Source organism: Chrysemys picta, chromosome 8, assembly GCF_011386835.1.
Source record: "Chrysemys picta bellii isolate R12L10 chromosome 8, ASM1138683v2, whole genome shotgun sequence".
NCBI classification, from domain to species: Eukaryota; Metazoa; Chordata; order Testudines; family Emydidae; genus Chrysemys; species Chrysemys picta.
In genome coordinates, this window is record NC_088798.1 from 20,260,441 (window position 1) to 20,284,052 (window position 23,612).

General features: G+C 42.8%; 1 protein-coding gene across 4 annotated transcripts; it reads right to left on the bottom strand.

The window, feature by feature from the left end:
- Positions 1–2,113: 2,113 nt before the first annotated feature.
- On the bottom strand, positions 2,114–22,715 carry RPE65 (retinoid isomerohydrolase RPE65). 4 transcript variants are annotated; one of them, XR_010589653.1, is made up of 15 exons: positions 22,603–22,715; positions 20,243–20,325; positions 18,775–18,925; positions 17,364–17,471; positions 17,121–17,262; positions 14,792–14,881; positions 14,353–14,500; positions 13,914–13,995; positions 13,306–13,438; positions 13,051–13,190; positions 11,067–11,196; positions 5,335–5,449; positions 5,142–5,236; positions 4,926–5,037; positions 2,114–2,873 (listed from the first exon to the last, which is right to left on the bottom strand). XR_010589653.1 is itself a non-coding variant. In XM_042851331.2 (14 exons), the coding sequence occupies exons 4-14, from the start codon at positions 17,438–17,440 to the stop codon at positions 2,722–2,724; spliced, it is 1,326 nt and encodes a 441-aa protein (XP_042707265.2). In that variant the 5' UTR covers positions 17,441–17,471; positions 18,775–18,925; positions 20,243–20,325; positions 22,603–22,642; the 3' UTR covers positions 2,114–2,721. The 4 variants fall into 4 exon arrangements, 2 of the variants coding, with proteins under 2 accessions (XP_042707265.2, XP_005300179.1); XR_010589654.1 differs by lacking the exon at positions 22,603–22,715 and adding an exon at positions 22,052–22,129; XM_042851331.2 differs by lacking the exon at positions 14,792–14,881 and having other exon boundaries at positions 22,603–22,642.
- Between the last annotated feature and the right edge of the window lie 897 nt (positions 22,716–23,612).

Consider the following 23,612-nt stretch of genomic DNA (forward strand, 5'->3'; position numbering starts at 1 on the left):
GAAAACTCTAGATGCAGTCTTTCCCCATGGAATGTGAGGTATCGTAGCAGGGCAATGTGGGGCAATTTAACTAGCCCCCCTGGCCTCCTAAGAATTGGAGACCTATTCTGCAAATAAGTAGAAAATTTTAGGACAAAAACCTTTTCTTTGCATCTTTTGTATGTGCTAAGAAAGCAGGAGCTAAATGCATCTCACATAGGAGTTTTGACAGTGACAAGAAATTATAGTAAGTTCTGGGATAACAAAGCTTTAACAGACAATATTACTTCAGCTCAGGGTCTGAGATAATATTCCAGCTTTAATATTACTTTTAACATCAAAAGATAAAATGTTTACATAATGAATAGTGTTCTAGTTATTTAATATAACTAGTTTGTCAGCTCTGGCACAGAATTCCAGGAATTCAGAGTCAAATAATGCTATATTTTACCCAGAAGCTGGCTGCTAGCAGGTACCTCAGTTATGAACTGTAATAGCTTTATTTTTCATATAGCCTTCTGGATCTTTGCATCAAATAAGTAACTCCTCACTTAAAGTCGTACCAGCTAACATTGTTCCATTGTTATGTTGCTGATCAATTAGGGAACATGTTCGTTTAAAGTTGCGCAATGCTCCCTTCTAACGTGGTGTGGCAGCTGCCTGCTTTGTCCACTGCTTGCAGGAAGAGCAGCCCACTGCAGCTAGCTGGTGGGGGCTTGTAACTAGGGTGGACAGGCAGCCCCCCCTAGCAGCTCCCCACTCCTAAGTTCCCTGTGCTGCAGCCGCCAAGCAGGCTATCAATTGCCGGCAGTTCAGCTGTCCCTCCCCCCTCTGCCATATGCTGCTCCTGCCCTCTGCCTTGGAGCTGCTCCCAGAGACTCCTGCTTGCTGTGCTGGGGGGTGAAGGTGGGGGGCTGTCAGGGTGTCCCCCTGCTCCTGCACCCCGCTTACCCCTTCTCCATATAGAGCAGGGAGGGGACACGGACAGAGAGAGACAGAGAGGTTGGGGCAGCAGTTGCTGTCTCAACTTCCTGATCCACTTAAAAAGACAAGGCACTTAAGAGCGGGTCAGCTTACTTAAAGGGGCAGTGTGCATCTCTCTCTCGCACACACAAGGTGTGTGTCTATCTCTGTCTGCTATGGTCCCTTCCTCCCTCGTGTTCGTGCTGCCTTGTGTGAGAGGCTACATTAACAATGTGTTAAACCTTGAGGGCTCAGCCGTCATCAGTTCATCATTTAGCAGCAAGGCATTCCCTGGGAAATATCCCTCCCTCTTCCACTCTCTAACTTCACCACCTCAACCAAGCTTCACAATCATCACAGCTGTGAACAGTATTAAATTGTTTATTTAAAATCTATACAGTGTGTATATCTATATAATATATAGTTTTTTGTCTGTTGAAAAAAATTTCCCTGGACCCTAACCCCCACTATTTACATTAATTCTTATGGGGAAATTGGATTCGCTTAACATTGTTTTGCTTAAAGTTGCATTTTTCAGGAACATAACTACAACGTTAAGCGAGGAGTTACTGTACAAATACCAAACTTAGCTGACGGCACATTATTATATTGATTTGGAGGCTGGCAGGACTTCTGAGAGTCATAAGAGTACTTTCACCCGGCAAGCAAGTGGCCAATATTTAAATCCAAACCTCCTTTAAATTAAGTTTGGATTTTGATTTTGGTCACGTATGCAAACCTGCTACCTGAAGCATCAGGAAGGTTTTGCTCCCAAAATTAGGAGAAGAGGGGAGAAAGGTGGGGGATTTTCTTTCATACTGACTGCTATAATGCTTGGAAAGGGGACTTGCTCCTTAACTGAAGGGTGCAGGGCGAACGTGAACTGCTACTTTGTTGGCTGCAGCTTTCAAAATTTCTTTGGCGTGTGCGTGTTATCAATGAAGAAAATGCTGTGTCTCAAAGTCATGGACTTACTGCCTCATAGATGGATCCTGGTTCTCAAAAACAGCCACAGGAAGGACAGTCGACAACTTGGATGGATTTATGGTGGCCCCACTCAAAAATACTGCGTTTTAGAAAACTAATACAGTAAACTGGAATTTAGTCAAATTAATAAATTTGTATACAGGATAAAATAGTCTCCTCATAAAGCAGTCATTGGAAGACACTCTTGAGCTTGTTCCACTGATGTTTATTGAATCTACAACACACTGAATTTCACATAGTACTGTTTCAACTGCATCTCTGCCCCAAAGTTTAACTCTGTAAAGAACCATTCTTTTAAGTTTTAAAATGCTCGATGCTGCTCATTTTAAAATCCTGTCAATGAGTTTGCAAGGTTGAAAAATCTGATGAGAGAATACTTAAGTGACCATCAAGAAAAGCGAGAGACAAGGTGGTAATATCTTTTATTGGCCCAACTTCTATTGATAGAGACAAGCTTTCAAGCTGCACAGCGCTTTTCTTTAGGTCTGAGACACTCTGAGTACCTTTCCCAGACCTAAAGAGCGCTGTGTAGCTTGAAAGCTTGTCTTTTTCACCAACAGAAGATGGTCCAATAAAAGATATTACCTAGTCCACCTTGTCTTTCTAAATTCTGGGACCAACACAGCTACAAAACAAAAATACCGCAAACATCAAGAAAAATGAAATTTTCAGGCTTAGTGAGTTTTACAAATCAGACATTGAAGGAACATAGAATATTGGAGTTTGGTAACTAGAAATGTACCTTTTCAAAGTCAAAAAAGCAAATTACGATAAGTGCACTGAAGAGAATCGTCACGATCTTTTGAACATTCCATGGAAGGTAACAGGAATATTCATCTCCACTTCAGCCCTGGCAACTTCACTCATATCCTTTGCATTCAGGATCAGTAGATAGGCAGGCTTCTGTCCTGCGCCAGGGTTAACAATTACACTCAGAACGACACCTAGCAAGCAGAAGTAAATATGATTTATATAAACAAAAAACACATGGCATTCAAAGTACCACACTAGGCTCTAACGCGGGCACCCGCTAACCTGTGAGTGGCAAAACTATCAGTTACTTCCAGAATCCTGGCAGAGCATAGCTATTACTAAAAGCATGGAGGCCATAAAACTGTTATTGAAAGGAAAAGGCTTTTCTTCTTCAGAAAGCATTCTGGATTTTTACTTGCTTTTCCAATAAGCCAGTGCTTTTCTGATTTCTGAGGCAGGTTCGCTATAGCATGGCAGCTGCAGCCCAACTGTATACAATGTTTTAAAAGCAGAGCTTTATTCTCAAGGTGACCATAAAAATGATATTGTAAGATCCTGTGACAATTGACCCTCAGTAGAATTCATATCACATTAGAAGTAGAAAGGGAAAATTATTTGCCTTATAATTAAGGCTAAGATTTTGTCATGCATATTTTTAGTAAAAGTCACAGTCAGGTCACGGGCAATAAAGAAAAATTAATGGAAGACCGTGATCTATCCGTGACTTTTACTAAAAATATGCATGACAAAATGGGGAGCTGCAGGGTCCCCATGCCACTGGTGACTCCAAGCTCAGAGCATCCCCGCCACTTGCGGTAGCTCTGCTTGGAGCTCCAGGGCACCCCTGCTGGCTGCGGTGCTCCATGATCCGGTGCTGCGGGGGTGGCATGGGTGGCAGGGACCCTAGAGCTCCCAGGTGCCGGGGGCTCAAGTCACAGAAAACTCAACATGAAAGTCATAGCCCTACTTTAATTCTACTTTTCTGATCCTCACTTCTGGGCTGAAGTGCAAGATGGGCAGAACTCCCCTACCTCTTAAGATTTTTTTTTTTGGCAGCCAGTTGAAGCAGGGTAGAGCATGAGACGTGAAGGCCCTATTTCCTTCTGCCTATCACTCCGTTGAGTCCAACTAGCCCTCTTCACTGAGTTTCAATCTGCCTCCATGCAAGTGGCAGGAACTGCTGACAGTGTCCTTAAACTCAGGCACTGGTACATTAAGCCCACATGCTGATAGCAGAGTGCCACAGCAATACTGAAACATGAGAAACAAGCACCTGGTGCAAAGAAACAAAAATACTGATGCATGGAAAACAAAGTCACTAAGATACCAAAAAATTATCAGTGACTCCTGGGGGCAGAGACAGGTGCTGCAGCACCAAAGAACAATGTCAAAACTCTTAGGACAAAGTCTGTAAAAATGTAAGCACTGAACCAGAGCTGATGTTCTCCTAATTCCGGAAAGCATGCAAGCCTGTGCTTAAGTTCCATTTAAGTAAATAGCAGTTAAGCATATGCGTAAATGCTTTCGTGAATTGAGCACATAAATGGAATCAAAATTTCACCCACTAAGTCAATGGGAGATTTAACTGTTGACTTCAATGGGGTCAGGATTTCCCCCAATGTCTTTTAACCATATTTTGGGAGACAGGATGATACAGGAAACCATCGGGATAGCTCCTTACCTTTACTAGTGCTGCTGCTGACACTCAGTATTGGGGCGCAGGAGTATGGCTGCACAGAGCCAGCTTGCATTATGCCTTGTGCAAGTGGGGTGCTTTGCATCCTACACATACACAACCACTAAACTCACTCCTCTCCCCCCCACATTAAAACTATAATGACATTTGTTCTTAGGTTTATACTTTCATAAAACTCTGCTATTGGAATTGCTTCTAATATTGTAATTCCTGATAGAAATGCTCAAGAGCAGGGACAAATTCACAACACCTTAAACTCTTGCTTCCTCAGTCTTGGCCTCTGGTCTATTTTCAGAAACTCCTCCCAATTGTTTTAGACAGTTCTGCTTCACAGTAATGAAAACAACCCTTGTTTGGGGCACACTTTGAGTGCCTCAGTGTTGTTATGGCACTTTGCTGCTTGATGCCTGTCTTTCACTCGGCAATTTATTGACTGTCCATCTAAAGGACTTGGCATTCAAGATAGCTCTGGGTCCCTGGGTCAGTGGATACAAACTTATAAAAGAATCTAGTTGAACAAAAGTAAACATAATCTAAAATCATTTACCGTCATCCTCTTCCAAGGCGTCTGGATGTGAAACAAAGATAGGCTCTGATGGATATGAGTCTGGTTCCTGCCACACCCAAGTCTCTTTCGTTTTAACATTCAGCTTACAAAGCTGCAAAAGGGAGAAAAATCATCTCAGTACTGCTCCTTGTTAATTTTGCCTTAAAATAACATGCCTTAAGTCAAACGTGTCCTCATTAGAATATCAATATTTACCCTGTCTGGAACAAAGTGATTCAATCCAAGGCCATATGCATACGTATAGGGTTTTCCAGCATATTTCTTATAATTGATTTGTGGAAACTCAAAGGCTAGAAAATGAGAGCACACATTTGCTGGGATTAGTGGGTTTTGGATTTAGTAAACTGCTTTTGCTGCCTCTGGCTGAGGTTCAGAATTAACATCTTACCTTGGCGAGCCCCAGAGAAAAGAATCTCTGGTTCCAGCCAGATGGTTTCATCACTGTGCAGAGTTGCAGTTGCTGTTGTGTAGGGCAAGGTGACTAAATTCTTACCCGTGTCGGCCTACAACAAAGAAGCAACAGGTTTTGAGAAACAAAGAAACAACTGCATTCCAAACTCCGTTTATTTTCTGCACTTTTGCACCACACACAGTCTAATGTTTATTTTTTTTTTGCACACCTGCAATGCAGTTAGTGACGTACAGTAACTCCTCGCTTAACATTGTAGTTATGTTCCTGAAAAATGAGACTTTATGCAAAACGATGTTAAGCAAATCCAATTTCCCCATAAGAATTAATGTAAATGGGGGGCTAGGTTCCAGGGAAATTTTTTTCGCCATACAAAAGACATTCTATACATATACAGTATACGGTTTAAACAATTTTAAACAAACTGTTTAATATTGTACATGGCAATGAATGAGTGTGAAGCTTGGTTGAGGTGGTGGAGTCAGAGGATGGGATATTTCCCAGGGAATGCCTTGCTGCTAAATGATGAACTAGCACTCGGCCGAACCCTCAAGAGTTAATACGCTGTTGTTAATGTAGCCTCACACTCTACAAGGCAGCATGGACTGAGGCAGGAGGGAGGAAACACAATAGATGCAGAGCAGTAGCTACAAACACTTCCCTGCAAAAACTGAACATGATGATGAGTCTACGCTATCCGGCTGGAGCGCATCACTCCCTTCTCCTGACAGCACATGCACGGCTGCACACGTGCTGACTTTCCAAAGTGCTGGGGGGATGCATGCATGAGAGAGAGAGAGAGAGAGAGATGTATTGCCCCTTTAAGTACACTGACCCCACTTCAAGTACATTGCTCTTTTAAGCAGATCAGCCAGTTCAGACAGTCAGCAACAGCTTCCAGCAAGCTCCCTCCGTTCTGTCCCAGAGCCCTGTCCCCCTCTTCCGCTTTGTGGAGAGGGGGTACGGAATGGGGGGACAGGAGCAGGGGGACATCCTGATATCAGCACACACACACACACAGCAAGCAGGAAGCTCCTGGGAGCAGCTCCAAGGTAGAGGGCAGGGCAGGAGCAGCACGGCAGGGAGGAGGGACAGCTGAACTGCTGCTGGGCCGTACAGGGAATTTAGGGGCGCTGATGGGGATGGGGGCCTGCCAGCTCCCCCTGGTGCTAATCCCCACGAGGAGGGGCTGCTCTTCCAGAGAATCCTGCAAGCAGTGGACAAAGCAGGCAGCTGCCAAACGACATTATAAGGGAGCACTGCACAACTTTAAACAAGCTTGTTCCCTAATAGATCGGCAACGTAACAACAAAACAATGTTAACCGGGACAAAGTTAAGTGAGGAGTTACTGTACAGTAGAACCTTGCTAAGCAGCAAAATTTATAATTCACCTACACAAAATGGCTGTCTCTTCCCGTTTCTCAGTTAACACTTAACAGCAAGTTGCTTTAATGAGAGCTCATTAGTTTTACAAAACATATAACTGTATATTTCCCAGCATACTATGAAGTCTCAGGACAGAATTGAAACTAAGATATAGTTCCCAAAACAAATAAGCGAAGTACAACCTGCAGTTCAGTATCCTTGACTTTTCAGTTGGGATTTACTGGCTCATTTTCACAACTCGTGAATTCACATGGGTTTCCCATTGGCTAGTATAAATTTATAAGGCTCTGCTGCACTATATCTGATCATGAGCAAAATCCACATTTTGTTTTCCTTAAAAGAATGAAAACAAAGAGAAAGCTGGGGCCAAATTTTGGTCTGTTATTTAAGTGTGAATCAGGAACCAATGGATTTACATTGGCATGAGATCAGAATCAGGCCACTGGTCCTTAGGGGAGAGGTTTCACAAAGAGAAGTTAGGTACCCAATGTTCACTGAAAGGCAATGGAACACAAGGGCCTAATTCTTCTTGAGAATCTTCCCTAAAGTTATCCTGAGGTAATTAAGTGCTGACATATGTACATGTATATTTTAATTAAATTATATGAGGTGTATGATATATAGTGCCACTGAAATTCACTGCTTTGAGGCCAATTTACTTGATTGGAAGTATCACCCCTGTCTGTTCTCAACACAGTCAGGATTGAGAGCAAAGATTAGTTTTAAAAATCATCTAGAACAATAAGGGTGAAATGTAAGGGCCTCTGCTTTACAAAATCTATTTGGGGTGGGGGGCACAGGAGGAGCAGATGCACAATGGACCTCAGCACTCAGCACTCAGCCAGGGAAATTAGCTCTGCAGCCATAGGTGCTGGACCTTGGGGTTCTGCTGCACCCCTTGGCTTGAAGTGGTTTCCATTATATTCAAGGTTTACAGTTTGGTTAAAAGACTCTCAGCACCCCCCGCTATAAAAATTGTTCCAGCACCTGTCTGCAGCTACTCTGAAGATAGTGGATTAGAAGGGAGCAGTAGGACAAACTTGTCCAACACAAGCTGCTTGGTGTGTAAGTTCAGAGGCCACAAACCTTGTGTTGAGGCTGGTCATGTGTCAGGATCCCAACACCAAACCAGGGGCTGGGAATGGATTTCATCCAGAAATTCACTCCAGCTGTGTCTGCTCTCTGCAAATACTCTAGCAAACAAGATGGCTGACAAATTATTCACCCAGCTCCAATCAACATACTACACCTCCTGGAAAACAGCCTATTACACTGCTCTACAGCCAAAATACTTCTGAAATAAATTTAGTCAAACTTTACTAATTCTGGGTCACTGAGAACGAAAATGATGCTTAAAATTGTTGATTGGCTCTAGTTTTCAAGATATGCTATTGGGTCAGTATATACGACCCTTGACTTGGGAACGGCGGAGGATAAGTGAGTTATAAAGGGAAGGGATCTCAATTTAAACCAGAAATGACTAAAATACATCTTTGACTGGATCTATGAATAAATCTATGACTGGGTTTGGACAGTACTTGCTTTTTAGGCAAAACAATGAATGATGAAATCTGAAGCTGGTATTGTGTCATACATTATATGAATTGCATCATGTTATTCCTAGAAGTCATGGATGATGCAATTATAACGAAGCTTACATCACTCTGCTGAACAAATTGCCTTATATCAGCTCTAGAAATCATACAGTGTCGTGCTCTCTTATTTGTCAGTGTTTGATTTGGCAAAGGGACACATTTCTGTTTAGCCAAAGTGAGCAGAGATGCCTCGTACTTCTGTGAACAGTGCAGATAACTTCTGCTATGTTTGTAGTGAAGTGACTTTTGCATCACAAAAGCGCAGTATAACCACTATGGTTAAGAAAGCCTATCACCTTTATTTTTGCTGCAAAATTGGAGATCAGGACAAGAGGTGGGCCCCACACATATGCTGCAACACTTGTGCAACAAATCTTCGCCAGTGGTTGAACAGGAAAAGGAAATCTATGCTTTTGCAGTGCCAATGATTTGGAGAGAGCCAACAGATCATACCAGCAATTGTTACTTCTGCATGGTGCCTCCATTTGGGAAAGGTGTGTCAAAGAAGAAAAAGTGGACTGTGCATTATCCAAACATTCCATCAGCTATATGCCCAGTACCCCCACGGAGAAGGACTGCCGGTTCCTGATGCACCAGAATCATTCTCACTTGAGTCAGACAAGGAAGAGGAAGAGGATGAAACTTCTGGTCCTGAACCATCAATGTCACAGGACCCACATTTTCTCCCATCCTCCTCCTCTGAACCACACCTCATAACACAAGGTGAACTGAATGACCTTGTCAGGGATTTGGAACTACCCAAGAGTAAGGCAGAGCTGTTGGGCTCCAGACTACAGCAGTGGAATCTCCTGGCAGGTGATGTTAGGGTTTCCATGTTCCGTGACTGTCAAAAGGCTCTTGTCCCATTCTTCTTCATGGAAGGTGATCTTGTAGCCTGCAACAACATCGATGGTGTGATGGCAGCCCTCAACATCGTTCACGATCCAGATGAGTGGAGACTGTTCATTGATTCATCGAAGACGAGTCTTAAAGCTGTTTTACTGCATAATGGCAATATTTTGCCATCAATTCCAGTTGGTCATGCAGTCCATATGAAGGAAACCTATGACAACATGAAACAACTTTTGAGGTGCATAAACTACGACCAACATCAGTGGCAGCTTTGTGGCGATTTGAAGGTTATTGCTCTCTTGCTTGGTCTGCAGATTGGATACACAAAATACTGCTGTTTTCTCTGCGAATGGGATAGTCGTGCAAGAGATTCCCACTACATCAAGAAAGATTGGCCACTCCAACAGTCATTGGAGCCTGGGAGGAAAAGTCATCAGCATCCACCACTTGTTGAATCAAGGAAGATTTTGTTACCACCCTTACACATCAAGCTGGGTCTGATGAAGAACTTGGTCAAGGCCATTGACAAAACACAAGCAGTTTTCAAGTACCTCCACGGAAAATTTCCAAGGTTAAGTGAAGCTAAGATAAAGGAAGGTGTCTTTGTTGGTCCTCAGATTCGTGAACTTCTTCGAAATGATGCATTTGACCATGCACTGTGTGGCAAGGAAAAGACGGCATGGAAAGCCTTCCAGTTAGTGGCAATAAATTTTCTCGGAAACAACAAGGCAGACAACTACAGGTTGTTGGTGGAAAACCTCCTCAAGGCATACAAAAGCCTTGGTTGCAACATGTCACTAAAGATACATTTTTTGCACTCTCATCTAGATTTTTTTCCACCAAACTGCAGAGCAGTGAGCGACGAGCACGGCGAGCGATTTCACCAGGAGATTGCAACAATGGAGAAACGCTATCAGGGCAAATGGAGCCCATCAATGCTTGCAGTCTATTGCTGGACAGTGACAAGAGATGCTCCATTTAATGAATACAAGAGACAAGCCAAGAAGCGCCAAGTAGACACTGAATAGGATTAAACTATGTACATAACAGGTTTTTGCCTTTTGTTTCATAATAAATTCTATTTATATAACCCTTTTGCTGATTTTTAAAGTGTTACATAAACAGGACAGGTGAAATATTATCATGTAAAGCAACCATAAACACAAGAAAAGACCTCGGTTTACAATTTATGATTAAAACTCTACTATCTACACAATATACATAGACATAAAATGTAAAAACTTAAATATCTTAGAAACAGTAGCCAATCAGTTGTTTTAATTGTCATACTTGAATTCAGCACATCAAAATACATAATAAATAGCACATTTTATCTCTGAAGCAGACGACTTCTCAAAAATTGTAGACCAGTGTTATGGAAGAACTGCACTTACACCTTACACTTCTCTAACTTGGAAAGCAATACATGGGAACTTTCTGTGGGACAGAGTAGCAGCCGTGTTAGTCTGTATCCGCAAAAAGAAGAACAGGAGGACTTGTGGCACCTTAGAGACTAACAAATTTATTAGAGCATAAGCTTTCGTGGACTACAGCCCACTTCTTCGGATGCATATAGCATCCGAAGAAGTGGGCTGTAGTCCACGAAAGCTTATGCTCTAATAAATTTGTTAGTCTCTAAGGTGCCACAAGTCCTCCTGTTCTTCTTTCTGTGGGATAGACACTGTTAGAAAGTGCTGGGTAGTTTTCTATTTGTATGAAGACAGATTTTTAAGGGGTTTTTCCTTCAAAAGAAATGTAAACTCAGTTAGACTGAAAACAGTCTGCAACAGATTTGCAGGAGCCAGGGAGGCTGTCGCATTTCAGAGAACTGAATGTAGTTAAACTTCCCGACGTGCATAGCCCAGTCGAACTGTTACCTTGTCAATGTTTAAGGGAAGGACATATCTGCGAGCTTCGGGCTGAGGAGCTTTTTCTGCATGTTTCTTCACTTCTTCCCAATTGGACCGCAAATTGGCTAAGTACAGATAATTGTAAACAAACTCAAACCTGCACAAAGATAGAATCAGAAATAAGAGCCAGAACAATTGTGTGTCATTTTAGAGAGAAGAGGTCAAAATGCACGTGTTCATTCCCACGCCCGCAACAAGGGAACAGCAAGATCTATTAGGGCTCCTGATGCAGTGTTCTTTGGGGGGATGTTGCGTGTGCACAGCACTGTTCTCTAATGGATGGAATTAAGAACTGTTCTGCTGCATGTCACAGGCTCTATAGAGTTAGCTGCTTTTGGAGCAGGATAATCCCACTTCTGTACTTGCTGTCACCATGAAGTTTTGAGTGGCCATGGTGCAGAATCACTGCTGGAAAGTTAAAGTCTACGCTGACAGATTTATTTCTGTATTTCTGTGACTATTGCCTATCATCCTGACAAAATTAATCCAGATTTGTGCCCACTGGACTAGCAGTGGCAGAGGTATTTCAACAATGAATACCATTTACTGAAGTTAACAGTGAACTGAAAGCACTGGTAAATCAGTTATAAAAACTTCACAAAATCCTCCGTACACACTAGTAACTGAATATCTGTGTAAACCAAAAGTGATCAATATGAACATTCTGAAAGAAGATAGTTAAAAATCAGGTCCTGCTTTAAGCCCTGACCCTGGAAGCTGATTCCCCACAGACAGATCCCATTTCTTGTGGGTCAGCTTGGGGGAATCAGAGCCCTACTTCATTGCTAATACCTAAGTGCCCTGCAGGAACTGACATCAAAAAGTAAGATTTTTCACATATTGTAATGAAACAGTCACACAGCCACAAAATTCTATCACTTTCAGGAAAATAATATTTTGCTTTTAAAAATTAACATTTGCCCTGAAACCCAGTTATTTTTTAGTCTGAACAAAAAAATCAGTCTGCCAACTTATTTTCCTTAACCAGATCACAGCATCGCAGTACTTTATGAGGAGATGTCACTTCAGCTTTCTGCTTTAAAACTGATTATACTTAAATACTTCCAGGTCAAAATTATGAAGGGCTGGGCTACACTACACAGTTAGGTTGACATAAGGCAGCTGGGGCTCCTCACCTCCCTGCCTGCTGGGAGGCAGGCAGCCTTGTCAATTTCATGACTGTATGAGCCGTGAAATTGACAAGGCTGCCCAGCTCCTGGTGGGGAGCGGGTGGGGGGTATGGGAGGCCCAAGAAGCGAGGGCAGCTGGACCCCACTCCTTGGGGGCAAGAAGCCCGGGGCAGCTTCCAGCAGGGAATGGGGAGGGGAGAAGCACCAGGCAGCTTTCCTCGCTCCCAACGGGGAACAGGGACCAGATGGGGGGGGCAGCCCTCCAGGAGCCCGGGAGACTGTGGGGCAGCTGAGCTCCTGGCAGGCGGCTGCCAGCGGAGCTGAGAGACTGGGCTCTTAGGTCAGTGGAAATGCTCCTTGTGAGGACGTGCACCACCAACCCAAGAAGGGTTGTGTGGACATGCACTACCGCAGTAATTACCGAAGTGGCTGTAAATCGACTTAATATAGGTCAACTTGCATTTCCAGTGTAGACATACCCTCAGTGTAGTGGTTATCCCTGGTTCCTTAGAAAACAAACTTGCTGCTGGATTATCCAGACAAGCCAGGTATTTTTTCAGTCAGAATGGATTTATAGCCTTGGATGACAAAATCATCCATCCATTCCTGGTTTGCAATCCTACTCTGATTGAAGAAAATGACAAAAATCTCACTAATGTCAATCACCGAGAATCAGGCCCCAAATAATAGCAATTAGATACGGGAAAGACCCATTAGGTTGCCCATCCCATCCCCTTCTCAGTGCAAGATTTCTCTCAGCACATCTCTAGATTGTATTTACCAATAGCCCTGCCGGCAATCACTTGAGCGCTCTTACATACCCCTTCCAGGTGCAGAGATCCACAATAAGAAATCCATTGTCTTCATAGGTATTAATGTGATGGAAGAGGTTAAAGGCCGAGGTCCTGTATTTGATATTGAGGTATTTTCCTTTTTTTTTATCTGCTACATGAAGCCAGACCTGGAAAACAAAGAAGCATTTTGCTTTTGGCACATGAGAAATAGTGGAGGTATATTTAACATGACACAACCTCACATGTGGCCAGTATGTAACAATGCAATGCAATTTCACTTACCCCCATGGTTTCATTAGACTCAAAGCAATCCATGTAGTTGGCTCCCCACAGACTCCAAGAAGAAAGGAATTTGAGCAGGTTAATTTTCACTGGTGTTTCCACAAACACTATATAGTTTGGAGTCAGCCCAAAGCTGTTCAGAAATACAGTTGGAGCTTGTAAGTTTGCTTGTGGTGATTTCTGACAACAGTATGTTTATACACAGAATGGTAGCTTGTCAAATAGTGGCTGCTTCATTTAAAAGTCAGTTTAATGTTATTGGAACATAATCCTCCTGATATCTGCAAATTCTTAATGTTAACTGTCGTTTACTGCATGCTTAGCAGTTCTGCTTCCCATGTATAAAACAGCAAAAGCGTTTGAATAAACCATGTTTAAAAAAAACAGTCAAACGTTGTGCAAAATATATCTGTCCACATCACAGGACAATTATACCTTTTGTGTTATTTGAATAAATGACAGTGGGTTCTCGGCTAGAAATGGCTGTTTTCCAATGTGGCTCAAAGGTATGAAATACAGGTTTCACAGCAAGAAAGTCTCACTTTGCTGCATACAGAACTGGTTTATATATTTCACTGTGCTGTTTACAGAAATGGCCTACAATTTACCTGTGCACATAGGAAGGTTTAAATCTATCGCTGCAAGGAAACTGCACAACCACATCGGACTTGTTCATTGGATCTTTCTTGTCTGAAATAAAAATAGTATTTAAATGATTATGGAAGCTGCCCCAGGAATGGCTCAGTAAGCCCATGCTACAAAATGTTAGCTAGGAAAGTTTTTGGCCTTTAACACGAGAAGTATTATTCTCTGAAAATAACATGTACTGTCTTTTTAAAGAACAACATCTGTAAAAAGTTTCTTATAAAAATTTGTAGTTAGATAAGGAAGGGACAGAAAAGAAAAAATCAAATAAAAAAATCATCTGAATACTGAAAAATGATGCAACGTACAAAGGTGACAGATTAATTCGGCACCTGAAGGGATTTCTACAGCCTGAATGTCTGAAGGACACAGACATTGCTTTTAAGCAATATATAAACTAACCTGCTTGCAGTGGAGGGATCCGTACAATATTGTAGGCAATTGCAAAATTTTTTCCAAAGCAGTTGCCGATGTTATAAACCGTCCCATCGTTTTCAATATGGGGGTGAGCAGTTACGCCATTGATTGAAACATATTTACAAAGGTCCACCTGAAGAATGAGAGAGAGAGGTGACTTGGGGTGAATCATAAGCTTTATCTGGAGGAGGTATATACTTATCATTATGAATGTAATGAAGTACTTGGCTTGGGAGTGTCCTGTTATTTTAGCTAAGGAATGTTCTCATTTCACACCTCGAGGTAAATCATCTACAAATATTTAGAGAAATAACAGCAACGGCATGCACACAACTCCCATTTAAGTCAAGAGGAGCTCTGTATGTAGAACTGTGAGGTCCAAAGGCAAAGAGTTTAAAAATAAAAAACTGCTTTAATGTCTCACGGATAAGCTGTTGAAGATGGCATTCAGGTTAGAGACAGTTCTGCATCTCTCCACTTGGGGGGGTCAGAATCCTTCCCAAAACCTCTAGCTCTGATCAAAGAAACAACACACTAGATTCAATTGTCGGCCTTGACATAGAAATGTGATTTGTACCCTGCTGTAATCCCCCTATGAGCTACTGAAAGGTCCGCTAAATTGGGGATGGGGTGGAGTGGAGTGCCAGAAGAGAGTGAAAATGGAGGTGTGCTCATACTTCCATGCTGCAGTGGTATAAATGGGTGTAAGGGACCTGATCGTAATGTCTAAGATTAAAGCAGCCCCCTTCACCTTAACTCTGGTGCTACTTTCCAGGGTCTGCAAAGTCTATATCAGCTCATGCACTCAGATTTGCAGGTGGCTGCACAGGAATATTGTTCTTGTGACAGCCATTACAAAAACGAAATATCCTGGCAAAACAGACAGCAAGCCAATAAGCACAACGATGGCTCCACCTGGGGGGCCAGAGACCAGCAGTACAATTGTGTGTTCAGTGAACATTTTGCCCTGTCACCAGAGCACTGGGACTCCATTAGCACATGGCTGAATGGCAGTCACTGGCTCATACTAAGGATTGCTCACTAGCTGTGTCTTCATTGCCATGCTACTCAAACGAGGTCCTACGGGGAGGATGGCTTTGGGATAAAGGCACTGAACTGGACATCTGACACAGACTTCCTGTGTGGACAAATCACTGAAGGGAGGACGGCACCCAACACCCACTGAATTTCATTGGATTTTGAGCACTCAACTCTGAGAATCCTTTGAAAAATGCCAGCCTTAGTCTCTGTGTGCCTCGGTTTCCCATCTCCAAAAAGAGGATCATAGAACAGATCCAGTTTTTTTTTACCCCGTGAACATTTTTGACACAAACAAAAAATATTAATTTTTGTCAAAATGTCCATGGAAAATCTTTTATGTTTTTGGTGAAAACTGGAAATCAAAAGATGCTGGCTGCAAATGTGGGTTGTAGTATGTCATGGGAGCTATGCTCCTCATATCCCTATTCTCCTATGTGGGCTGGACCCTCAAACTGGACTACATCTCCCATAATGCCTCACAGTCTCACTTTTTGGTGAGGAGAAGCTGTGGAACATGGAGTGCCTGGCTATGGTGCATTATGAGAGATGTAGTTCAACTGGGGATCCCAGCCCATAGAAGAAATGGAACCACGAGGAGCAAACTACAGCTTCCGTGAAGCACCACAATGCTCATTTGTAGCCAAACTCTCAGTTTTCAGCTGAAAAGTTTAGGTTTTTGGCCAGAATATTTTGACATAAAAATGACATTTTCCATGGAAAGCAGACACTTCTTTATGAAACATGTAATTTTGTGGTGAAAACCCAATTTTCCATTGAAAAACAATTTCAATGGAAAATTTTAAGCCAGCCATAATAATAATAATAATAAAGAGGTGCAGTAAATTCATTTCTATTTGATGTGCTTAGATAATACAGTCTACAAGTACTTAGACAGATCGACAGCAGGTGCACCTAGCTTAGGGCCCAGTCTTGCAAACATGATTGGCATATTGCTTTCTGCTGTGAATAGGCCCATGGACATCACTCTTATCTGTAGAGTTGGCCTTTCATTTTTCATCAGCCATGGTCATGGATCCCAGTCACACTCCTCACCTGCACAGGTGTCTACTTTGTACATGAAGATGCACTTTGGTCACAGTTTGTAAGGCAGAATTTTAACAGAATCCTTTGATTTCAAGGGAGGAATTAATAAGAGGAGCAGAGAAAACTCTTTAAAACAAAGATCCTATTTCCATCTGCAAGCATGATGTAGGCAGCATGCTGTGAAGAGAACATTGTCCCATTTTCCATGATGCCTCAGAACCACTTTAATAAATGATCAAGCTAGTTGATATCATTATTGAAACTGCCCATTCCAGGTAATACCTTGGATATTACCCATCTGTAATGTGCTGCTGATAGTCTTCATTTTATTTTTCATTCCTCCACATTTTTAAATGCTTAGCCCTGGTCTACACTGGGGGCGATCAACCTAAGTTACACAACTTCAGCTACGTGAATAACGTAGCTGAAGTCGATGTACTTAGATCGACTTACCGTGGTGTCTTCACCGCGGTGAGTCAACTGCTGCCGCTCACCCATCGACTCTGCTTGTGCCTCTCATGGCGCTGGAGTACAGGAGTCGACGGGAGAGGGCTTGGGGGTCGATTTATCACGTCTAGTCTAGACGTGATAAATCGATCCCTGCTGAATCGATCACTGCCTACCGATCCGGTGGGTAGTGTAGACATACCCTAAGTACAAATATCTACCTGCTTGATTGTCTCCAAAGTCTCTGGGTTAATCTTGGTGATAAAGTTGGTCTCTGTGCAGGCATAGTAATCTTCACCCACTGGGTACACATTAACCAGGGCATTATCAGTGACCTCCACACCTTTGAAGTATGAAAAAAACCTAGGCAAACAAAGTCAACAAATGATCAATGACAGTGGGGCTTTCAAACCATGACACCGAAAACCTGTCACTCTCCTACAACATGCAACTTTCTCAGTCACCTGGAAAATATGTTCTTGCATGGATCAGGGTAAGCACAGGTGCCAAATTCAGTTATCACGATTCTTTTCTCAGTCATTGCTCTTACATAAGCATCAGTCCGAATGAATCTAGAGAAAGCAAAGAAATAGAAGGGATGTAATGCACATGATGACAAAAATGGCTACAGTGTTATATAATGAAACAACAACTAATCCCAAAAATATTTAAATGAAACTTGATGTGAAGTTTAAAGAGCTGAGTTTCATAAACATATTACTGCTATCAAGAGGGTCATGTCACATTTCAAGAGTATACAACTCTGAAACCTGCTTCTCTCACTTCCCAAATGCTCAGACATGGGAAACACCTGGGAAGTTGATGACCAGGTAAACTGGAACCCGTCTTAGATTTTGACTTCAATGGGAATTTTGCCTAAGGACTGCAGACTTGAGACTTTTCTTAGTGGTTTTCCAGAATGGCATCAGTCATGTCTTCCTTGCAAGCTCAGATGTCCTATTCAGACCTGGACAGAGGTTTTTTTCCTTGGAAAGTCTCAACTTTTCAACAAAAAATGGAAACCCCCAAACTGAATTATTTTTTAAACTGTTCAGTTTTCAGTTGAATTTTTTTGGTTTTTGGCAGATTTTGCCTGACCAAAACCCACAGAATGTTCAGTTTTTGGTTTTCTCACACACGCACACACTTCAAGGAAAACAGACACTCTCCACTAAAAATGCCTTCTGTTGAAAAATGTTTCAATGGAAAATTTTCAACCAGCCCTAATCATCTTGTATCCTGGATTGATCAGCTTGAATGCCAGTCAAGTCTCTGGACCTTCAATATCAAACAAATGCTGATCCTGCCAAATTGAAACAGGTACTTATATACTTTGTCGAATATAAAGTGGCAGTAAATTTTGGGTGCAAGCATAGAACCCCTGATTAAGAACGACAACAGTGTTCTACAGTAATGGTCCAAAACTCTGCACTAACAAGAGGCTAAGCTACAGGGTTTTGACCATTGCTGTAGGACATTGCAACAATTTTCACAGAGGACTTTATTTAACTAAAGGAAGGCAGATTTGTCTAGTGATTAAAACCTGGGATTGAGAATCATGAGTCCTAGCTCTGTCACTGACTCAGAGGAAGTCACTTAACTTCCTTCTTTACCCGTTCTCTCATCTGTAAAATGATCCACTTGCAAAATGCAAGTATTCTGTAATCTTTAAATGGAAAGTGTTATGTTGGTGCTAAGCATAAATATGATGATATTACCATTATTAACAAATTATAATAATCCCAGCATTAGAGATCTTACAATCAGCTAACCGATTTGAAGTCAAGGTGAATCCTGGAGGCGTCAGAGGGCAGAATGTGGCCCTAACATTTTGTATTTTATCTCTTTATATTTGCTTTGATGTTTTGCACTTACCTGCGATGGTATGTGACATGTCCCTCCTTAAAGTCAAATTTATGAAGAAGCGCTTGGCCATCAAACAAATGATAAAATGGTTCCGAACCAACTTCAAATAAGCCAGGCCCACATCTAAGCAGACTGCCTGTAAGCCATATGGGAATCCTGCCTATAGGAAAGGTAATCGAGAGGTAATTTTGTGAATGCTAATTCCAAGTGCACCATCCCTCTTTCAATCTGAGTTCTCCCTATGTTTATTAATCTCTTCTTTTAACAAGGAATACTGGGCTCTTCCAATGTCTGAGATCAGTTTTTTTCTTATTCTGCAGACTTAATAGAATAAACCCAAGTATGGAACTAAATAAATCAGCAAATTGTTATTATGCAAAGGAGCAGATTTTGTTTTTTAATGTAGAAGATTTTTTTTAATATCTATTGAATTCCAATCTCTTTCCACCTCCTCTTCAAGTTTTAAAAACGAAAGGAACTTAGAATTTAGTATAAGAGTGAGCTATGGATTTGAATTCTCAATTAAAACTACACCTCTACCTCGATATAACGCTGTCCTCAGGAGCCAAAAAATCTTACCGCGTTATAGGTGAAACCGCGTTATATCAAACTTGCTTTGATCTGCCGGAGTGCAAAGCCCCGCCCCCCCGGAGCACTGCTTTACCACGTTATATCCGAATTCATGTTATATCGGGTCACGTTATATCGGGGTAGAGGTGTATAATGATCTTCCATTATACAGTATCCCAAGTCACCTTACAAACCTAACTAGTCTGATGTACAACTTTATAGAGGGATTACTTCATCCACCACGGAAATACAGCCTCCTCTGAGGTGAAACGCAGCAACTACTTAAGATTGCACAGTAATACCAGACAATAGTTCTGGACAAAAAGGTGAAGAAGAATACTGCACACGTGTTAAGATGCAAGAGAAATTTACAGGCAGAATGCCAATTTTAGGAAGAACATTGCTCTCAAAGCTGGCGTGTGACAGCAGAGTTACCATCCCTGTTCTTACAGAAATGCCATGGGATCATTAAATGACCACAAGAGGTCAGGTTTTATGTCTCCGAAAGATGTTACCTCCAGCAGTCCAGTGCTTCCTAACAGCATACTGGGCCATGCATTATTTCAGTACTGACTCTCAGAAAAGAATGTGACCTATGGAACTGTCAGTATTATTTCTTCAGCTGTTAGGTGTTCCTACAGGTCTGTCCTGGTAATGACTCAGCTTGATTAAGAGATCTGATGGGATCACAGCACAGGGTATAAAGGGAAATTGGGCTTGTCCAGCAGCACCTGCTTCCACTACCCTGAGATGTACAGGTCACTGTACTTCCTGCCCCTGTGACATGTTTAACCCATTTACCTCGCAGTGCAGCACCCCGGGATCAGGTGAGCAGCATGCAGTGACCCTGGGGAGAAGCGCTGGGTTCCGAGGAAGCGTGAAAGGAAAGCATTAGAAATGCACAAACCTGTGACATGAGCAGTTACTGGTGCAGCCAATTCCTCCACAGTCTCAAAAAGCTTCTTGTATCCACCAGCTGGGTGCTCAATTCTGAAAAGTTTTAAGAAAGCTTAGATAAGAGCTCTGGAAATGTGTCAGAGTTACAGGGCTTTGTTTCTAGATGGGATAGTTTCTGACTCACACACACAAACTCTTAACAAAGCTGCACAATCAGCTTGAGGAGAAGCAGTGGCCCTCAGAAGAATGAAGGTTTGAATGGAACCGAGGGGAAGCCTGATGAGCTGCTTTAACTGATTAAAAATAACACAGAGACTCTGAAGAAAGAGAGTGAGCGTCATCATGTGACTTCACTGCTGGGCATCAGATCTGAACTAATGTTTGTGAATGCCTCAGCCCCCGGTGGCTGCTCTGCAACAGGGCAAAGCCCTAATACTATTGGCAATGGGTAGAGAAACCCTGAGGTCAGGGAAGTGGGCTGTGATTTTAGTGCCAAGAGTCACAAGTTCTATTTTCCAGGCCAGCTGTTTGCTGCCAACTGTAATGTGTGTGTCTGGCTAAGAATCATACACTTGATTCTCCTCCTGCCAAGTACAGACTACAATATCTAAAGGCACTCTAAATATAGACTATACTCCGCACTGCACTGCCCTGCCCTCTCATCCAGAGGTGCAGACCAGCCTCCTGCCCCCCCTCCCCAGACTGTAACCCCCCATAACCATCTGCACACCCACATTAGCATAGATAGAATATACTGCACCCCTAAACACAGACTGAAATTCCTCCCCGACTCTGATGCAGCTCGCTCTCTAGGACCTGGTCACCTTCTCTCAGTGCTACTGTAATGTTCCCCCTCTGTGTTCCCTGATGCATTAAGGATGCAAGTCTGCTACAGCCAACTGCTACAGAGTGTGTTGTGGAGACTTATGCTTTCAGCTCTGGAGGTCCCCTGTCAGTCCCTGCTTATGACAACTATCACATTGCTCCTTAGAGAGCCGAGTGCTGAATTATTCCCATATACTGCAACTTCTGAAGTGGGTTTCCATTTCTGAGAATCTAACAAGCTGCAACAAGATGCTGCGTGCAATAATCACAGTAGGTATGTTCAGGTATCTAGTAAATCCAGCAGATCCAGCTGCACCATGGAGGAGGGAGCCAGACAGTGTAACTCCTTCCCCCAATACTCCCCATAGGAGGGGAGAGCTGATATCAGGCTTCATATGCCCCCCCACTTCAGCCATCTGAATTTGGGGAAGAAAATCTCCTGGGAGGAGCCAGCCAGTAGGAGCAGAGATAAGCAGCTGTAGCAGGCACCTTCAGAAGTTGGTGGCATCATCAGCACTCAATAGATTTCATTGGGAAAACTCTCCCCTGTGCTGACTGGCTGTTTGCTTCCCCCTTTCCCCGCAGTCTCCCCTTCAGCCTCCCTCCATGCTCCCCTTCCCTTAGTATCATCTCCCTTCTTTTCTCTGTCTGGTTAGCTAATTCCCTCCCAGCAAAACTCCACCAAATAAGTTTAAAAACAAACAATCAAACAATCGTGGCACTAACTTGATATCTGCATCCTATTACATTGCTTCCTCCGCTCATGTTCTTTATCTCCCTCGCCTTCCATCCCCCTCCCCCCCCGCATGTCTGTGTCCTCTATTTAGAGAGAAAGCTATTCAGGGCATGGACAGTCTGCTACTCTGTACAGTGCCTAGCACAAAAAGGGGCCCTTCCTGAGAACGGGGGCTCCAGGGGCTATTGTAATACAATTACTACATTAATAATAAGCACCGAGTCTCTAGTCCAGAGAAAAGCCTATAGGGATACTCACTGGCTGGACATTTTCTCCCTGATCAAGGATTTGAGCTTTCCAGAGCCAACTGCGAAGTGTGGAAGTCAGAACTATGTGCTGGGTATTTATATGAGTGGTAAGTCCTACTGAAGGGAGAAATAGCTTCAAGGAAATCATCCCAACCAATCAGCTTGTACCAGGGAACAGAAGTTGCTTTCACCACTGAAATCCTCCTGACCCTTTATTTATTATTTGTATTGCTGTTCACACAACAAAGTCTTTGAATGTTTTCCAGAGACCTAATTCCTTCCCAAGCAGAAATGGATTACAAAGAAACAAGAAGGGAAAGAGAGTGCATTTGAGTCACACAGTCTGTAACGTGCTCTGCCCTTCACCACCACCTCCAGTCAGACTGGCTCTGTGCATGGCGCTGCTGGATCTGAGCAGCCAGGAAACAGTCTCCCATTGCACAGCTGAGGGACAAAGAATTCTCTCTCTCTACCCCCCAGGGAGTCTTTGTGGTCCTGTGTATCAGGCACTAGACCAGGCATCAGGAGATCATGGATTCTCTTCCCAGCTTTGCCACTGACCTGCTGTGTGACCTTGGGCAAGTCTCTTCATTTCTCTGTATCTGTGACCCTGTCTGTAAAAGGAGGATAACATCACTTACTTTTCTTTGTGAAGCCATTGGATATCTATAGATAAAAAGTGCAATATCGGTGTTTAGATAATAATCCTATGTAGCTATTCCTGGTGAGTCTGCCACTTTGCTACTGATCCACTTCCGAGCCCCATCACATTCTGATTGAGCACTGACCACTTCCCACATCTACCTGCTACTAATTCCATCCCCCATCCTTGTGCCATGGATGACTTCTCTTCCTAGCCCCAGTGTACCACGCATCTGCTTCCCCCCTCATGTTGGGCCTGCCACTGACTGCTGTACTGTGACTGGCCTTAAAAACTTGCTACACTGCAGTAGATAATACCTTAAGCAAATCATGTTACCTAAGCCCGTGCAGTACTCCCCATAGTAAGAATAAGATAGTTCAGGTACTGTGGGTCAGGGACTGTCTGTACCTTTTGTCTTGCTACTGTGTCTTGCTTATCAACATAAAACAGAAGAGTGTCTTCACTTCCATGCAGTGCTTAGCCTGATTTAATGGTGTAATATCTAGCTAAACAACTTAGACCTAGAATAAAAATGGCATATCCTCTTAACCACAGGCATGCAAACTCAGAACACAGTGCTGCTTCATTACTCCAGGCTGGGAACTATGTCTTAGCGAACATATTCCATGCACATGGCCTGTTGACTGCCTGCACACATATCTCTGTTAGAACAGACTGGTGCCTATCATACATTGACCAAACTCCTGCATGGGTCAACACTATAGCAGACATCTTTCTATTGGAAAACCGTCTCTAGTGACTGTGCTGTCACACGGCACCACATCTCCTTAAACAGGATGGAACATACTGATGCATCTTTGCCACAGAATGATTACGGGCTAGTTTATACAACCATTCATGGTGAGTAGCACCTTATCCCATTGAGATCAATGGGACTATTCATGGGGTAATTGTTTATGTGAGTTAA

Excerpts from the sequence above, each read along its gene's own strand:
- RPE65 (XM_005300122.5), bottom strand. Across the intron at positions 13,996-14,352 it reads GATCCCTCCACTGCAAGCAG|ACAAGAAAGATCCAATGAAC; the intron begins GTTAGTTTATAT and ends TTTTTATTTCAG. Across the intron at positions 13,439-13,913 it reads AAACCTTCCTATGTGCACAG|CTTTGGGCTGACTCCAAACT; the intron begins GTAAATTGTAGG and ends ATTTCTGAACAG.